The sequence below is a fragment of the Caloenas nicobarica genome, chromosome 1, assembly GCF_036013445.1.
Source record: "Caloenas nicobarica isolate bCalNic1 chromosome 1, bCalNic1.hap1, whole genome shotgun sequence".
NCBI classification, from domain to species: domain Eukaryota; kingdom Metazoa; phylum Chordata; class Aves; order Columbiformes; family Columbidae; genus Caloenas; species Caloenas nicobarica.
In genome coordinates, this window is record NC_088245.1 from 150,160,888 (window position 1) to 150,177,098 (window position 16,211).

The following is a 16,211-nucleotide window of genomic DNA, read 5'->3' on the forward strand; positions in this document are numbered from 1 at the left end:
GCATTGTTATTTAAATGATGTATTAAGTAGTTATGCTTAGCACTTATTACATGAAACTTTATCATTTGCCTTGTTCTGTACAACAGCTATGTTGATTATTCTGACAAAGTACTGAGGGGAAAATACAACATAATCCTGCTGTGGGTAGTTGAGTAATACAGTTAGTATTTTTCTTCTTCATTAAAATAAAAGTTAAAGGTTAGTGGTTGCAGACCAGTCAAAGTGATATGCTTTTTTTTTTTTCTTGTCAGAACTAGCGAATTTCCAGCTTATGGAAAAACAGCATATTCACTAGTCCTAGCAAGCTAATCCGCTTCCTTCCTTTACAAACATGCGGCAGCTAAACCAGCACAGAGGAAGGAGAGACATGTTTGATTGCACTGTTCAAACTTCATATGTTTTGCAGACAAGGTACCAAACATATGGAAAAATAGATTAGTTCTATGTAAGTTATCTATTCTCCACAAGATTAAATAACAGTGTTATTAACTTCAAGAATAAAAGTTGCTGCCATACATAAAAAGAAATCAGTATGTAATATATCCAGAGTCTAAGGCTAGTATGATTAAAACCTATTCATTTTGATTTAGGGACATAACTGTCCACATAATATAGAAGTACGGTTTTTAGATCATCTGGACATACTTTCTGTTAACAAAAGGAATCTTAAGAGGATCATAAAACACAAATTAAGAGACTACATGGGAAGAGAAGGCTATGTCCTATGTAAGACACATATTCTTCACTTTTGAGAAAGGAAAATCATCAGACTCAAAGAGCAGAGTGACAGAAAAAGGATTCTGTGATTATACTTACATTACTATTGAAAAGGAAATAGTCATTACTATTGTGTGCACTCTGCAATTGCCTTTCTGTTGCTTAAGACAAAACACAAAAAATAATTTTCACCACAATCATTCAGGTATTCTTTTCAGTGCCTTTTCAAGCTGTCTGCTTTTTTACTGAATGGACATGAGTAGGACATAGCTGCTTTTGTGTACATACGTTCCTACTGAACTTACCCTAAGAGAAAGGGTTCCGTTGTGTGAAAAAAAAGGCAAAACACTAACCTCTTGCCACTTGGAAAATCTGAAACTCAAGTCTTGCCATGAAAAATACTGCTTTAAATGTGTTAGCAACCAGGCAGATTTTTAGAAGTGCCTTAGAGAATATTCTCATTCTGTGTTATGAAGGAAAATATCAAATTATCTCCATATGCAATCCATAGTCAGTTTTTTGCTGGCATTAGAGATTTTCTGGAGTATAATCTTTCAGACATTAAATAAAAAATGCTGATATCCTCTTCTTTTGTCAGAAAACTCCCTGTACTCTCTTAACAGCAGTAACTTGTGAACAAGTGAGTTTGATTGGGATCCCAATGAAATACCTAACAAATGACGTCTGTCATCCTGCATACTGTCTTTGCTGCAGAAAGGTGAACTCCCTCTATGTTTGCTTTCGGGGTGATGTGCGAGTGCTGCACAGCCTCCTTTGGCTTTCTCTGGATCTTCTTCATCTGTGCAGACCAGGGGAAGGCATCATTTCCACCTCACACCCTCTCGATAGGCCTCCCAGGGAGAGCTGTTGGTTTTTTTTACCTGAATAGGTTATGAGTACGTTTGTTATTCTCTAAAGAAATGAGACATTTCTCTTTTCCCTTTGCCCTATGCAGTCAATGTGAGCATAGGGGTCTGGCACCAGAAGTACATCCAGTAGTTTAACTGTTTTGGCCGTGCGTACAGCCACCTCCATCTGCACTGATTTCGTAGCCACCATCAGGCCCCCTGTACAGTTGGAGGCCTGTAACCGAACCTGTGTATGAATGGGAATTAAAGTCTGCCCTAGTCAATGACTGCACAGCTCGGAGTAGTGATTACTTCATTCTTATAGAGCGTGAAAATCCCATGGAGCCACGAGAAATGCTGCATTGTTCAACTGGCCACTCTGTACATGAACAATAGAGGCTGTTTCACAATGCCAGGTTTGACAGTTAAATAAGTTCATTAAAAAAAATTACAGTCTAGCATATGTGGCATAAGAGACCACCGACAAATTCTGACAGTCACACCCACAACAATACATTATATTTCTGCCTAAGTATGTCCTCTGCACCTTTCATGAGCTAAGCCTTTTTATTAACTATTTGCAAAGCAGTAATAAATACTCAGGCTTAGAAAAGAAGTATTTCTCATGCCTGCTACTTAATTACAATTTATAGACTCAAGACTAGATTGGTCTAAGATACATTTTTCAAGTATTCTCTTCTTGTTTATAGTACGACAGTAGTACCTTATTGCACATTGTTTCTGAAGGACTCTCTTCTACAAGTGTGGGAAATTATTTCTTTTGGGGCACTTGACAGCTTTGAACCCTGGCAAAATGACTTTCCCCTTCCGATACAGATCATCCTGCAAACCTTTGTTCATCCTCTGCACCAGCAGCTTCTCATAGAGCAGTGGGTGGTAGGCCCCTAAGGTACATGCTGCATCGTAGTAGAGTTCATGGTAGTGACACAGGTCGGTCTGCCGGACAGAAGGGATGTATTCGTACACGTGCACCTCGTTACACATGGACATCATGATGAGGATACCTGGAGCAGAAAATGAAACTGAAAGTGAACCCCAAACTTCGCTTTTCTCACAGAAATTTCTCTGCATTCAATCTGTTTTTCTTCCATGCTTTCCTTTGCCACTGCACACCTTAAGTATTACTTCTGTAAAATCATTAAGTGAAGCAGTGGTTCCTTTTATTAGAGCAGCTTTCACTTGTCCTGATACATAAAGATTGTGATCCCTGTAGAGTCGACGGGGTAGGACAACAATCATAAGAAAAGAGTAAAAACCCTATAAAGGGCTTGCATACCACCATCAGCCTTCTTGAGTGAGAAGACTGCTCTCCCCCACCTTGCCTCATTTACCCCATCCTGTCCACAAAACATCCCCCACAGGAATCAGGGACCTAATGCAGCTGCATGCTAATTTTTTTGAGTCAACTGATCACTTCTCTTGGTTTTCTTGTATATTATCAATTCTTGAAGCTATTTAGCAAAACAGACCAGGTCTTCTCATTCACTGGCAGAATACAGAACACACACACACACACGGAACAGTTGTTTGGTGTTTCTAAAGAGGTCTTCTTGGTACTTCTACCACTTCGACAGCTAAACCTTATTTATGCTTATAAATATCTCAAGGGTGGGTGTCAAGAGGATGGGACCAGACTCTTTTCAGTGGTGCCCAATGACAGGATGAGTGGCAACAGGCACAGACTGAAGCACAGGAGGTTCCATCTCAATATGAGGAGAAAGTTCTTTACTTTGAGGGTGCCAGGGCACTGGAACAGGCTGCCCAGAGAGGCTGTGGAGTCTCCTTCTCTGGAGACATTCAAACCTCGCCTGAACACATTCCTGTGCGATCTGCTCCAGGTGAACCTGCTTTAGCAGGTGGGTTGGTCTAGATGATCTCCAGACGCCCCTTCCAACACCAACCATTCTGTGATTCTGTGTAAACTCTGACCTGCCATGTGCAGGAAATATAAAAAAAAGTCCAGATATGCCCATTCTATCTCTGGATATGTGTCCTACGATATTTACATACATGCTGATCTTCAAGGCTATGAAGAATTTGACTGATTTCCTTTTCCTTTTTTGTACACAATGAAAAGGAGAAACAAGAATAGAAAGATGGGCCAGTATCACCCCCATCAATGCCAGACTATCATCAGCACCATCAACAGCAGCTAAGAAAGGCCATATGGAAATTAATTTCCAGTTTAAAGACAGACTAAGGTTCACTTTGATCTTAGGTGCAGTCCTAAAATGCTGTAATTCTCATCCCATGATCAAGGTCAAAAGTAGACCAGGATAGATTCAGGAGGAAGATACGTGAGCTTATGTAAACTTTGTTTTTCTACAGCACAATTGTAAATCTGTACTAACAGAAGGTCTTTATAGCTTTGAAATGAGAGACAACTTACTGTTGCGGCTGCACATTTTCAAAGGGACTAATACGAGATACAGCACAGTCTAAACTGCAATACTTTTACATCAATCACAGCTTTGGGAGCCTTTTCTGTTTCAGATAGCCATGTGAAAGGAAAATGACAAAGCAAGCCTTGGATCCTTGGACACCAGTTTGTTGTTGTTGTGTTTTGGTTTTTTGGTTTTGTTTTTTTTTTTGTTTGGTTGGGTTTTTTTAAGATTTGACTTAAAAAATAAAAACATATAGAAAATGTTTTGAAGCACTTGTTGCACTACTCATATGTCTATCCATTGAATATGACTGTCAACTCTCCGAGGAGACAGCTGTATCATTCTGCTCACTTTGCACTTACAAATGAGAACTGATGTAATTCTTGGGGTTTTTTTCTGTACAACAGCTTTGGAATCATAAAGCATCAAAGGTGTTTTGGGTAACTCTCACAAGCGAAATGAACTTACATTAAAAATTATTTTGGTTTGTTAATTAAGCAAAACCATTTTATGAAGTTTAGTTTGCAGTTTGGGAACAGGGAGATTTCAATGGCTTGTTAATGAAAAGAACCTTATGTTCTCCCTGCTGTATATCATTAGATTATCAAAATGATTTTTTTCCCTGCCTGATGTGTGAAGTAACTGAAAACCAATTACTTCTGTGATTAAATTTTCTTTTATCATAAATGAAAGGTTATGAAAATGTTTTAGATTGTTTTACAGCTTTACACTCTACAGAGTCTATGGTCTTCAAAAAGCTAAGTATATCAATTTCAAAGGAAAAGTCCACAAATTTAAGCGAACTTTAGTCTTAACCAGCAAGAAACAGGGATTCATGGTGAAAACACATTTAATCCCTATTTGAGCAAGAAGGACAAGCTTAATAAACCACGTTTCCTTGCCTCCAAGCTGTTACAGAGATGCTCTGAATTGTAGCCTGCCTAGCAACCAGGTCTAGAATTGTTTGTTTGTTGTTTCAGTTTTACAAATGCTTTCGCCAGCTTTTCCACTGCCAACCTCCTTCCTCCACCGATGGAGAGCCCACCTGCCACTCCAAGGTAACCGTCATCCAGCTGAATCAGAGGAAAGACGGTGGAAGCACGTGCAATAAAGAAGCACATCCAGAAACAGACAATAAAATGACTTCTCTCCTGCACCCACAGCCAAGCCTGGAGCCAGTTTCGAAAGCTGTACCACCAATGTCTTAGGAAAATTGGCTCTGATGGAAAGTACAAGCCTTAACCAGAGTGTGTTTCATTTCACTGCCACATTACCCAGTTGACCTTGAAATTAATAAAGGAAGTTGCCATTTGTGGGACGAGAAAACTGTCAAGAACAAAAATTGGGACTCTCTTATAATTTCCATAATAACAGTAAAGATGGCACATCACTGCAGGTATGGTTCAATAATGACAAAATTTTAAGCAATATCATTGACTTTCCTGTAAATTAGTTAATGGAGCATTTAGAAGTGGTAGAGTTTAATTCTTTGTGATCTGTGGATCAATGTCCTTCAGAATCAATCTAAAAGGCAAGCCGGGCTATCTAGTTTAGCTCCTTGCCTTTCCTGCCTTGTTCCATCCAGTCCATGTCTTGGGATTTCACATTAGGATGCTCATAAATAACCATAATTTTTGATAGTCCACTCGAGTTTTTGCTCATGCTGAACAATGATGTTTTGTGGGAGGAAAGACAGTGACTGGACAGGCCAGTTTCTGAGTGGTAACAGCTAATTTACAGAACATCTTTGTGTTCAAGTCTAGGGTGAACAAACTGAAAGATGAGCTAAGACAATGAGTAGTGATCACCACATACGCGGGTGTCCCTGGGCTGCAAAGACTTATCTGTCCTGGTGGAAATGGGAGTGCTCCTGAGACTTCCAGAACTGATGCACATTTTAAATGTCCAAACCATACTTTGGGGAAAAACGGTGGTCAGTGCCAGACCTTTTCTGCTTTTAGCACCTCTACCACTGCAGACTCCCAGCCAAAGAGGCCAACGGTGCAGTACAACCAGCACTGCCATCCCAGCCACATCTATGGATGAGATGCCAGGGCATGCAGCACTGCACACTCAATCTACGTGAACCCAGGAAGGTTGGTCCCTCCACTTAGCTGTCACAGCCCCCAAATTCTCCCTTGGAATGATCTGATTCTGGCGTTTAATTCAAAACCAGAAGGTGAGATAGCACTGTATTAAAGACAGAAGGGAAGGGGGAAAAAGAAAAGCAGGTCTTTTTTAAAAGAAGCTGTTTTCTTTGTATGAATGGAGTCCTCATTAAAATAGGGAATAAATGGGTTCAGTTCTGTCCCATGCCTTAGAGGATGTGAACCATCCTCTACAGGGGACAGCCCTCATGTTGTAGTGAAAACTAAGTTCACAAAACTCAGGAATCAACGGTCTTTGAAAGAACAGCAGCAGTTTAAACCGTGAGGACATTTACACCAGTCCATGTACTAGGATATATTCAGGGTTTATTCTCTTTACTTTCTAATGCCATGCCTGGTTAGTTTTCCTTAAGTCTCTAAAACACGGCTGCCAACAGAGCTCCCCAGGCTCTGTTAGGGCAGTGGGCCCTAAAACAGCTCAGTAAAAACTTGATTAACTAGATTAATCCAATTACTCTACCAGCAGTATTACTACTGTACCTAGGGGATTTGGTCAAGAACCCATAAAGCTCCAGTACAAACCAGCAGAAATATTGCCAGTCTGAGTGATGATGTTGCCATGAGATCTGTGGAGGGGTCTGGAGAGAGCTGTACCAGGGTCTCCTCAGAGCAGGGACAACTTGGAAGTTAGAGCAGGTTGTCTGGAGTCCTGTCCAGCCCAGTACTGTCTCCAAGGATGGAAATGGAACTGTTGAACCTTTTCAGAAGTTTACTGAAGCATGCAAAAATAATATTGTAGCCATGAACCTGAAACCAGCATGTGTGAAAATGACCATCGACCTGTTCTCTTCCAGATCTGATGCTTAAGCTTTAAAACTTTTAGATCTTATATATCCAATATAAATTTCATAATAAGGAAAAACTCAGGTTATCTGGCATGATTTTAGCTTTGACAAACATGAATTGGTGCAACCATATATTCAAAATCACAACTGAAGGTACTTCTGTATAGGCCAATCTAATTCTAATACTCTTGCTGGATTTTCAAAAATCCCATTTGAATTATAACTGTGAAAATGGAAAAATGCAAAATAATTCTGCCTGTGTGGAGAAAAGTTGTTTTATAGTAAATCATTCAAAGGTGTGTTTTATGAATGTTTTATAGTTCAATGGTAATGTTCCTGAATAATGCATTGGAACAAAAAAAAAAGATTGTGAGCACAGAATATTATTTTAAAAATATTTTAAAATATATTATACCAAAGAAATGATGTGGCTGTCAAAGAAACAGTCAAGCTGCAAGTTTTCTATAGAAGTACAATATTAGATGATAATAAAATATTACGTGTTTCAAAATATTACATATTAGTATTTCAAAATCCTTAGAAAGATGTGTTACTTTTTTCCTATTCGGCTGATATCTATGGTGTCAGGAAGTGTTTGGTATGGTTTAAACTCAGTCCAATTGGCACAATAAACTCCTGAGCTTCTACAATCTGCACTGAAAACATTTAAAGCAGAATTAAATTAAGATTAAATTCCTTGCATGGATGGCTTATACAAATGAACATATACTATGGATTCTAATTAAAAGGAGAAAATGTTTTTCAATTTGTTCTTGGCAATCTTAGTGACTCAAGAGGTTCTGAATTTCCAACATGCATCTTTCGTACAGTAAAATTAGGCTTTGTGTTCAGCACACTAATTTAAAAAGAATGTTCTCTAGTTTACAAGTAAATAATATAGTTCAATATACCTGAATACAACAGATGCTGTATGAAAGCATTTAGAATAATAAGTGTAATTCAAACATTCAGCAAGAACTCAGCATCATTTTAACAAAATGTAAGAGATGCTGAAAACATTTAAATACACATAATCTAATTATTATACTCATAATGTGTCTCATTTCACACAGAACACAAATTTAGTTACAGAAAAGAATTTAGCTAGACACACTAATAAGTTTATGTTTGATAATCTGTGCACTTGAAAGCATTACAAATAAACATCAAGAATTTATAACATATAGTTTTCTATATGTTAGTCTACTTCTATAGTCTCTCGATTGTATTTCAGGTACCACAGCAAAATCTGTCGCTCCTTGAAACTGAGCCAAATGTGCCTCAGTTATTCTTTGGAATATATACTAAAAGCAGCTCTGGCTTTTAAAAATGCTACGGTTGCAAAGAAAAGAGATCTTTTACCTTTGTTTAGTTCATGAACTATGACAAATACTAACCACAAGAAAACCAAATAGGAGTTTAATTGTCACCAGATGGCCCTGTGCCTAAGCTTAATAAATTGTGCAATACTTGTCATCTTTGATGTATAGATACTCGCATTATATAATAGACTTAGAAAATGACATATTTATCACTTAATGCTGAATGCAAAAAGCTGTACATTAATCACAGTAATATATTCTGTAATATGAGGGTGCACTGGCAAATGCTGACCAGTAATATAATATAACTTTAAATGTATTATTCAATTTTGGGTGATACACTAGAATAATAAAGAATTTTTAATGTGATTTGGGGTTCTGTAAGAGAAGAGTTTGCACCTTTATCTCCATATTTCAGGAAGTAGGAGATGCTCAAATTTCAGAGTGCTTTTTATTAGAATAAGAATTTAAAGCTTATGTATTTGGAGGTATTATTTATTTGTGTAATAATACTTGGATAAAACTGAGCTGGAAAAAGTAAGCACTATTCTGTTCCTTCACCAACTGCTGGCAAACAGCTGAGTCAGTAACAGTAATAAAGGCAACCTCTTAATATTTCAAATAGTTTCTTTCAGTTCATGCATTTTTTCTAAGCAGAGCTGGAGATCAGCTGTATTCTTCTATTCAACATTCTCTCTGAAGCCATTTTAAATTTGAGTTCTTAGTCATACAATGATCTGCTAATGTTGCAGTGTAATGATAGTCTTGCTTGTACTATTGTCTCAATGCACGCAAATGAGGATTAAAATAATGTTATCAACTATTAATGACGCATAACTGTTAAATTTGTAATGTCGACTGTAAAGCCTCAAACAAGCCTTTCTTTCTCTCCCAACAATAAAGTAATCTGGCCTTAGTTATCATTTTGTGTACAGTGGTTCCTGCATTACGCTAAAAGCTGCAACACTTAGCAAAGACTACCACCTACACTGCCAAGCTAAAATGTAAAAATCTACAGAGAACGCATTTTGATTTGGGACTAAAACCAAAAGAGAATACTGCAGTCAGAGGTTTCAACTAGCTTTTTAAAACAGATGAAAGCTGCTGGGCATATAAGGGTATAGAAATGTGAATTTCAAGTAAAACCACCTCAGAAGAGGTAAACTAACAAAGTGTACTGATGGACTAGGGTTAAGTAGAAATTCATGGCAAATGCAATTATTAAACAATAGAGAGGAGCAAAATCTTCATTGAAAAGTCTGTATATAATCTAGACATTATTAAAAAGTCCTCAAACTTTCCAAAAGCTAATGCACCATCCCATGCACACAGAATGCTGCTTTTGAGAAACTCAAGGAAGCAGCTTTACTCTTGGTCATCAGATGACAAAAATGTTAAGGTTAGAACTAGGTTGTTTACATAGGCTACCAAGGAGGGTATAGCAACAGTTTTCTTACAGCACAACGGTAAAAATAGAAACTGCTGATTTATACACTATCAGCCTTTACTAAAAACTGAGCTTTGGTATGTTCAGAAAGAGGGGAGGAAGACTGAGTTCATACTATACAGTGAAAAATATATCAATAGGAGGCGAACAGGTAACACTTATTTCTGCTGCCAAAAGATAGGGCAAATCTGTCCCTAATAACAGCGACATTTTCTCAACTGTCAATTTAGGATTTGCCAGTGGAATTGAAATCCGAGCCTTGGTGGTTGGATGCTTATACTTTTGAGAAATATAGAGGAGATCAAAGTCCAAGACGAGATGTAAACATATCAATACTCATTTAACAAACCCAAATTTCAGCCAAATGTGAATCAACAAATTTAACTGCAATAAGCCACCATGGCAATTGCCTAACGCTAATGGAAGATGATGAGAATACTGTGCAGAGTTTTGTTTAAAAGCATGAAGGTGGCAGCTGCAAAAATCATGCAAAAATAGGCAAGAATGGGTTCTCAAAGCTCATCTAAGGATTAGATTAGATTAGGGAGACAAAAAGTAAATAATTTATAATGAGGAGTTACATTAGCTAAGATATGACTCCTAGATTAAAATAAAATGTTTATTTTACCCTGGTGAACCTTTCCCCACAAGAAAAAAAAGAAAAAACAACTCTGTGTTTTCTCGGTTATTATTCATAGACTTTGAGATGGATCCACTAGAAAATATCATACTAAATGATGACTTGTCTGTGCCAATTTAATCCTTCCTAGATGTGGTATAGCGCCAGAAGTAACACCTAACAAACAGGATGCAATTTGACAGCAATTAGTTCAGCCTACTTTCAATGATGTCCTGAACTTACACCTTTCACTAGATTGGGTAGAAAACAATGTTTAAATAATAACAAATTTATCAGAAAAGACTTATGGTCAGATGTGGGTCTGCATGTCACACTGTTAAGTCTGGCACCGGTGATGGATGAGGTCCCACAAGCTGACATCCTGTTTAGAAGAAAACCAAAGACAAAAATATCTACAGGTTAGAACCTGATGGAAAGAAGTAGAGAAACTCTGTTCTTGGTGGAAGCTGATCTATGTTGGGTAATATTAACCTCACTTGGTTTTAGACCTCTGTAATGTATGTGTGTTGTATGTTACTATTTTAGAAGTGGCTGGAAGCAGTGACATATTTTAAAGGCTTAAACCAGTAAGTGTATGTACACAAAATGTGATATTACTAAAGAACTCTAGACTTGTGACTTATTTTGAACGTAACCTGTAAAGCACAACCAGTCCTGCTCTGTTACACTTCTCTCCCCATCCTTTCCCTTCGTCTGTATTTGGGACACACGCTCTGCTTCCCTCACCCCAACCAACAGCTATTGCAGTGCTGTTGCCTCTGCTCAGCAACGTGCCAGCACAGAGCTAATGTATCATAGAATCATTGAATGTCCTGAGTTAGAAGGGACCCACAAGGATCATCGAGCCCAACTCCTGTCCCTGCACAGGACAACCCCACAGGTCACACCATGTGTCTGAGGGCTTGTCCAGTCTCTGCTTGAACACTGTCAGGCTTGGGGCCGTGACACCTCCCTGGGGAGCCTGTTCCAGTGTCCAGCACCCTCTGGGGGAAGAACCTTTTCCTAACGTCCAACCTAAACCTCCCCTGGCACGTCTTCCTGCCATCCCCTTGGGTTCTGCCATTGGTCGCCAGAGAGAAGAGATCAGTGCCTGCCCCTTTTTTATCCTGTGTTGCCCAGAACTGCACACGGTGCTCCAGGTGAGGCCGCACCAGTGCAGAGCAGAGCGGGACAATCCCCTCCCTGCCCGGCTGGCCATGCTGGGCTGGATGCACCCAGGACACGGGTGGCCCTCTTGGCTGCCAGGGCACGCTGTTGGGGTGTTGTATGTAGGGTTTTGGGGAACCAGTGACTCCAGAAAAGAGTTATGCTGAGATAGGGCATCCCATACCCCAAAGGAAGGACAAAAAATGTTCTTCTGCCTAGCTCCCAAGTGGTGGAGAAGCCAGGGAAAAAAAGTTTCTACCTCTTCTCACTCATTCCCCTAAAGTCACAGTATGCAAGAGACTCCATCTTCCACACAAATGACCCACTGGCCTCTTTTCCAAGATACTTAATAATATTGTGACTTAAGTACTTTGATACAGCTATTAACAATGCTAAAAGATTCCCCTGACATCAATCATGGCTGAGGGATGGTGACTCACTGCTGCAGAAGAACACAGTGAGAACACATTCCACCAAGTATTCTCCCTTTGGGAAGACTCAGGTTCTTATAAATAGCACTAAATGGTAGAAATAGATACAATTGCCAGGTGAAAAATGTAAATACTGAAGAAACAGTCTAAGATCACCCTTAAACATTCCTGACATTCCTGAAAAGAAACAGCCTAATGTTTCCATGTTTTAATTTATATGTTTGTCCAATTTTGTAAACTGAGGCTAAAGAAGCTCGAAATGGAAGTGCTTCACTTGATCCAGAACCATTTTTTTTTACCTTTTCAATATTACTGGCAGCAGCGATGTCAGGAACTGCTGCTCTTCCTCCACAAGTAACTGCACGTCACAGAGAGCTGCCTGACTTTCTGCTGGTGTAAATATGGACAAACCAGATCCTTGTGCAGAGCCTGTATACGGTCTAATTGCAGAGCATTGCACACAGACCTACAGTAAGTTATTCTAATAAAGTGACTAGAATCACTACGGTCCATGCTTTAAAAGCTTAGATTCAGGGATACAGGTCCCTCTGCCTGTGAAAATTCAAATCCTCTATTTAACAACAACTTATCTTCCTTCATATAGCTGTTTTCAGAACAATGGTATTAGCAGTGTGGCCATTTAATAAACCATTTTCCCATATCTTCCTGCAATTAAGATGCTCACATTTTATGATGGTCATCATTTACACATTTTTTCTATTAATTTTATAGGAAATAATTTTGTAGATTTTCTAGGAATCAGCTCAACATTCAGAATCTGCCTTTCATTCAGGTGCACTCAGTTGTGTCTGCCAGATTCAGTTCCAACTGGATATGTGTTGCCTAAGTTGTTGAGAGATACCTGATTTGAAGACCAACATGACTTTTCAGACTTCTGTCAAGCTGCATTATGTATTTTATGCTTTATCTTGCCCTTTTCGTCCAGCTTTGACAATACACAGCTGCTGTTTCTGTGCTGTGTTCCAGTTTGTATTATGTTACATGTGCAATGCATGGACACCCATTCAATCAGGTTACTAAAATAGAAAGCCTCTCCCTATTAAAATATTTAAAATGCATCTATAAGAACAGTAGTTAGTTATCAAATGAGGTGGATATGACTCCCAGTAAGCTTGTCTTACTGCCTTTTTTTAAAAAAGCTGATAATAGCATTACCAAAATCTCTAAGCATCTTTTTTTAGAAAATAACAATATAAATAAAATTCCCACTAGAGGTGAAGGAGCCAAATTTGCATCTGTACATAGAAAGTATATTTATCTATAAAGCTTTTGTTGTTAATGTTTTTGCTTGTTTAATGATTAATATTTTCAAAGCTTTCTCTGCTTGAAGGATATTGTTTGTCAGGAACATTTAGATTTGGGGTTGAAGATTACTGTTCTATTCTTATAGTGAAATTAACTTCACTTCTTCAAAGAAAGCTTTTGAAATGTTTCTCTTATATGGTGGAAGTACAGATTGACAGCACAATGATCCTCTTCACTATTCTTATGATCAGCAGCTGTTAACCTATTTTTATCAACAAAATGTGAATACTGCTGGTGAGATCATTCCACACGAGCAGGCTTCTCCTCCTGAATTTTTACAAGCAGGTTCCGAAAATCTCACTTCGAGAAGTAACCAGCGCCAAGCCATCCTCCACCTACACACAAGTCCTCCTCGTCTTTCCACTCAGGCTCCAGGTAAGCACATCTTGCTGAGGTCATAGACAGGCATCTCCCAGACACCTTTATGTCATCCCTCTGAGAGCCTCAGCACCCTCCCTAAGGGCTTTGGTGGGCTCCACAATATAATGGGATGCCACTGCTGTATACAGAGCCCAAGATAAATGCTCAGAACTGGCTTTCCCATGTCAGGTGCAATCTTGGTTATCTCCACTTTCAGATTCTCATAAAAAGAACAATATGAGCATTTTCTGCCTACAGAAAATATGTAGACCAATGTGACAATGTCGAGGAGGAAAGGATGGTGTTTCCAAAGTAAAAGACAGTATTTGGAGCTCTGTTGCTCTCTGTGTCTCTAGAAGCATGAGCAAGGAAGACCCTGACTCTGCTGTAGACATTCACAATCAGGATCTGCCATGCATCAGAGAAGTCATTACGTTGTATGAAGTGTGGGCACAATGCCAAATTACCACCAAAGAAATACTAACGACCAAAAAATATAGTGAAACTCTATTCATTCAAGTGTAAAAAGAAGGAAGATGCTTTGGGCACTTTCAAACTGAGCACTGGAAGCTGTGACAGGGCATGGGAAATCCCATTCCTTGACCCATGTAGGAAATACAGCTTGGCCTGTCAGACCACATCAGTGATTTCATCCTCTCTGTATGATCTGCCATACGCCTTCCCTTGTCTGATGCATCTCTGCTCTATGATCCCATAAAAGAGCTTCAGAATCAAGTAGGTTCTCAACAGATAAATTGATATGGGAAAATAAAAATGTCTCACAGATGTATGTGTGTTTGATAAATCTGGTATGCATATTATGGATGTGAAGGGCAAGAAAGCAAAATAGTAAATTCACCCAACTATTTCATAGGTCTCATGCTGTGTGTTTTAGCTAGTCATTGTTTCTGTACAGAGCACTACAAACAAACAGTACATGTATATGGACTTGCTCCTCATGCCGTGTACACATTTACAATTGTTTATTTTTTTTAATCTAACATGTCTACTGGGCCCCTCTTTGATACACCTACCAATAAAACCTGAAGAAGGAGGGTTGGGCTGTATTTTCTCTTTAGTGTTCTCTTGAATGATGTCCCAGAGCTGCCATATAAACTTTGGATGGAGAATGTAAAACGGTTGGTTTGGATTCTTCCTGCGATGCTGTACGTAGGGAGTGAACAGATTGTAGTCTGGCTTCTTATACCACTGGGAGGAAAAAAGTAACCATTTTTATAATCTTATGGTATCCAATGTTTTGAACAGTACATGCGAAATAATGTGATCTAGTTAAATTTGGGTTCCTCAAAACAAAAAGCAAAGGCAGCAAAGCAGCCTGCACTGGTGGATGCTCCTCCTAGAAAGCCAGTCCTCACTCTGGCTATTCTGGTTCTTCTCTTCATACGGAGACTCCCAATAAGCAACTCACTGCAGGAGAACGAGCCAACCTCATCTCCCACTCACAGGCCCACATTAAACAAGGGGTTCAAAGAGCCTTGACACAAGACCCGGGTGAGAGGGTGAACCTTTCTCTGGAAGTGTCCCCATCCTTGCTGGCAGCACCAGCAGCACATGAAGGAGGCTGACGGCAGCCTGCGTAGGAGACAGGCAGCCTCTGGCATCTGTTGCTAAGGGAGTTCAGCAGATGAAGGTTTAACTTTCTGCTTTGCAGCCTTGCTCAGCTCCCAGCTCCCCTTGCCAAGAACCATCAGATCAGCTGGTCCACTGGCGCTGCAGCACCAGCCAAAGCAGAGCCTCCTCCAGTGACAACCAGATGGACGTCTGCTGCTCTCAGCGAGGGGGCGGGCGGTGGGGCACAGATGGCTGTGGGGGAGTGGACACAAAGGGAAGATTGGTGAGGAGGAGGCCCGAGAAATGGGGAAGGCGCCAAGAGAGATTTTCATTAGGGTGTTGTATTTTGTCTGGGAAGGCGCAGGGCAAGGTGGGAAAAATGGATGTAATTCTTCACCTCCCCTGATAAAACCTCCTTCTGAAATCTAGTGACATTCTCTCCTTGGCAAATGCACAGAAAACTCACTGTTATGTGAAAACAGCAACATTTTATCAAAAAACCTCCACCATCCATCTATCCTAGCATCTCGGAGCAGTCCATTTCAGCACAAGTGCTGGCTGCTAAAAAGCTTTTGACCAATAAACCAATTTTGACCAACTCATGCAGAAATAGCAGACTTCAGGGTTCTTGTGACAACTGAGAACCAGGAGACTGCAGTACTAAATACATTCATTTTCTCCAGTGCTTTCAGACTGATTAGGAAGAAAGGTCCAAGCAGACATCTTACCACATTCAGATTTGCAGAGTAGGGGGCAGGATCCCAGGCTACTAAGATAACATCTTTGTACAAGGAGCTGTCGACGAAGTGGTGGTTTGGGTTGGTGAGAATCTGTAAACACAGACGCAAAGAATTGCACCGTGTTAAAAGCAAGTGGGATCCAGAAAAACGGCAAAATCCTCCTCTAAAATGAACAGTCCTCCCCACACTGCTGTTTGTTCTACTTTAATTCTGGTTGATTTTAAGCATCTTGTTTTGCTAAAAAAATATATAAAAAGGAGCTTAGCCATAAACAGCACTCATGACAGTTTGAAGTAGCAGTATG

At 39.6% G+C, this 16,211-nt stretch overlaps 2 protein-coding genes across 2 annotated transcripts in view; one reads left to right on the forward strand and one right to left on the reverse strand.

Annotated features, from left to right (window-relative positions):
- The window catches only part of LOC135997220 (pinopsin-like), an 81,710-nt gene extending 76,532 nt beyond the window's left edge, over window positions 1-5,178 (forward strand). Inside the window, exon 4 of the mRNA XM_065649720.1 lies at window positions 4,951-5,178. Within this exon, the coding sequence (XP_065505792.1) occupies window positions 4,951-5,178 (228 nt within the window). The remainder of the gene's footprint in view (window positions 1-4,950) is intronic.
- Window positions 2,265-16,211, reverse strand: part of ST6GAL2 (ST6 beta-galactoside alpha-2,6-sialyltransferase 2) — a 47,404-nt gene continuing 33,457 nt past the window's right edge. The window contains exons 5-7 of the mRNA XM_065649708.1: window positions 15,896-15,997; window positions 14,630-14,804; window positions 2,265-2,590 (exon numbers count right to left, since the gene is read on the reverse strand). Coding sequence (XP_065505780.1) covers window positions 2,322-2,590; window positions 14,630-14,804; window positions 15,896-15,997 — 546 coding nt within the window. The 3' untranslated portion in view covers window positions 2,265-2,321. The remainder of the gene's footprint in view (window positions 2,591-14,629; window positions 14,805-15,895; window positions 15,998-16,211) is intronic.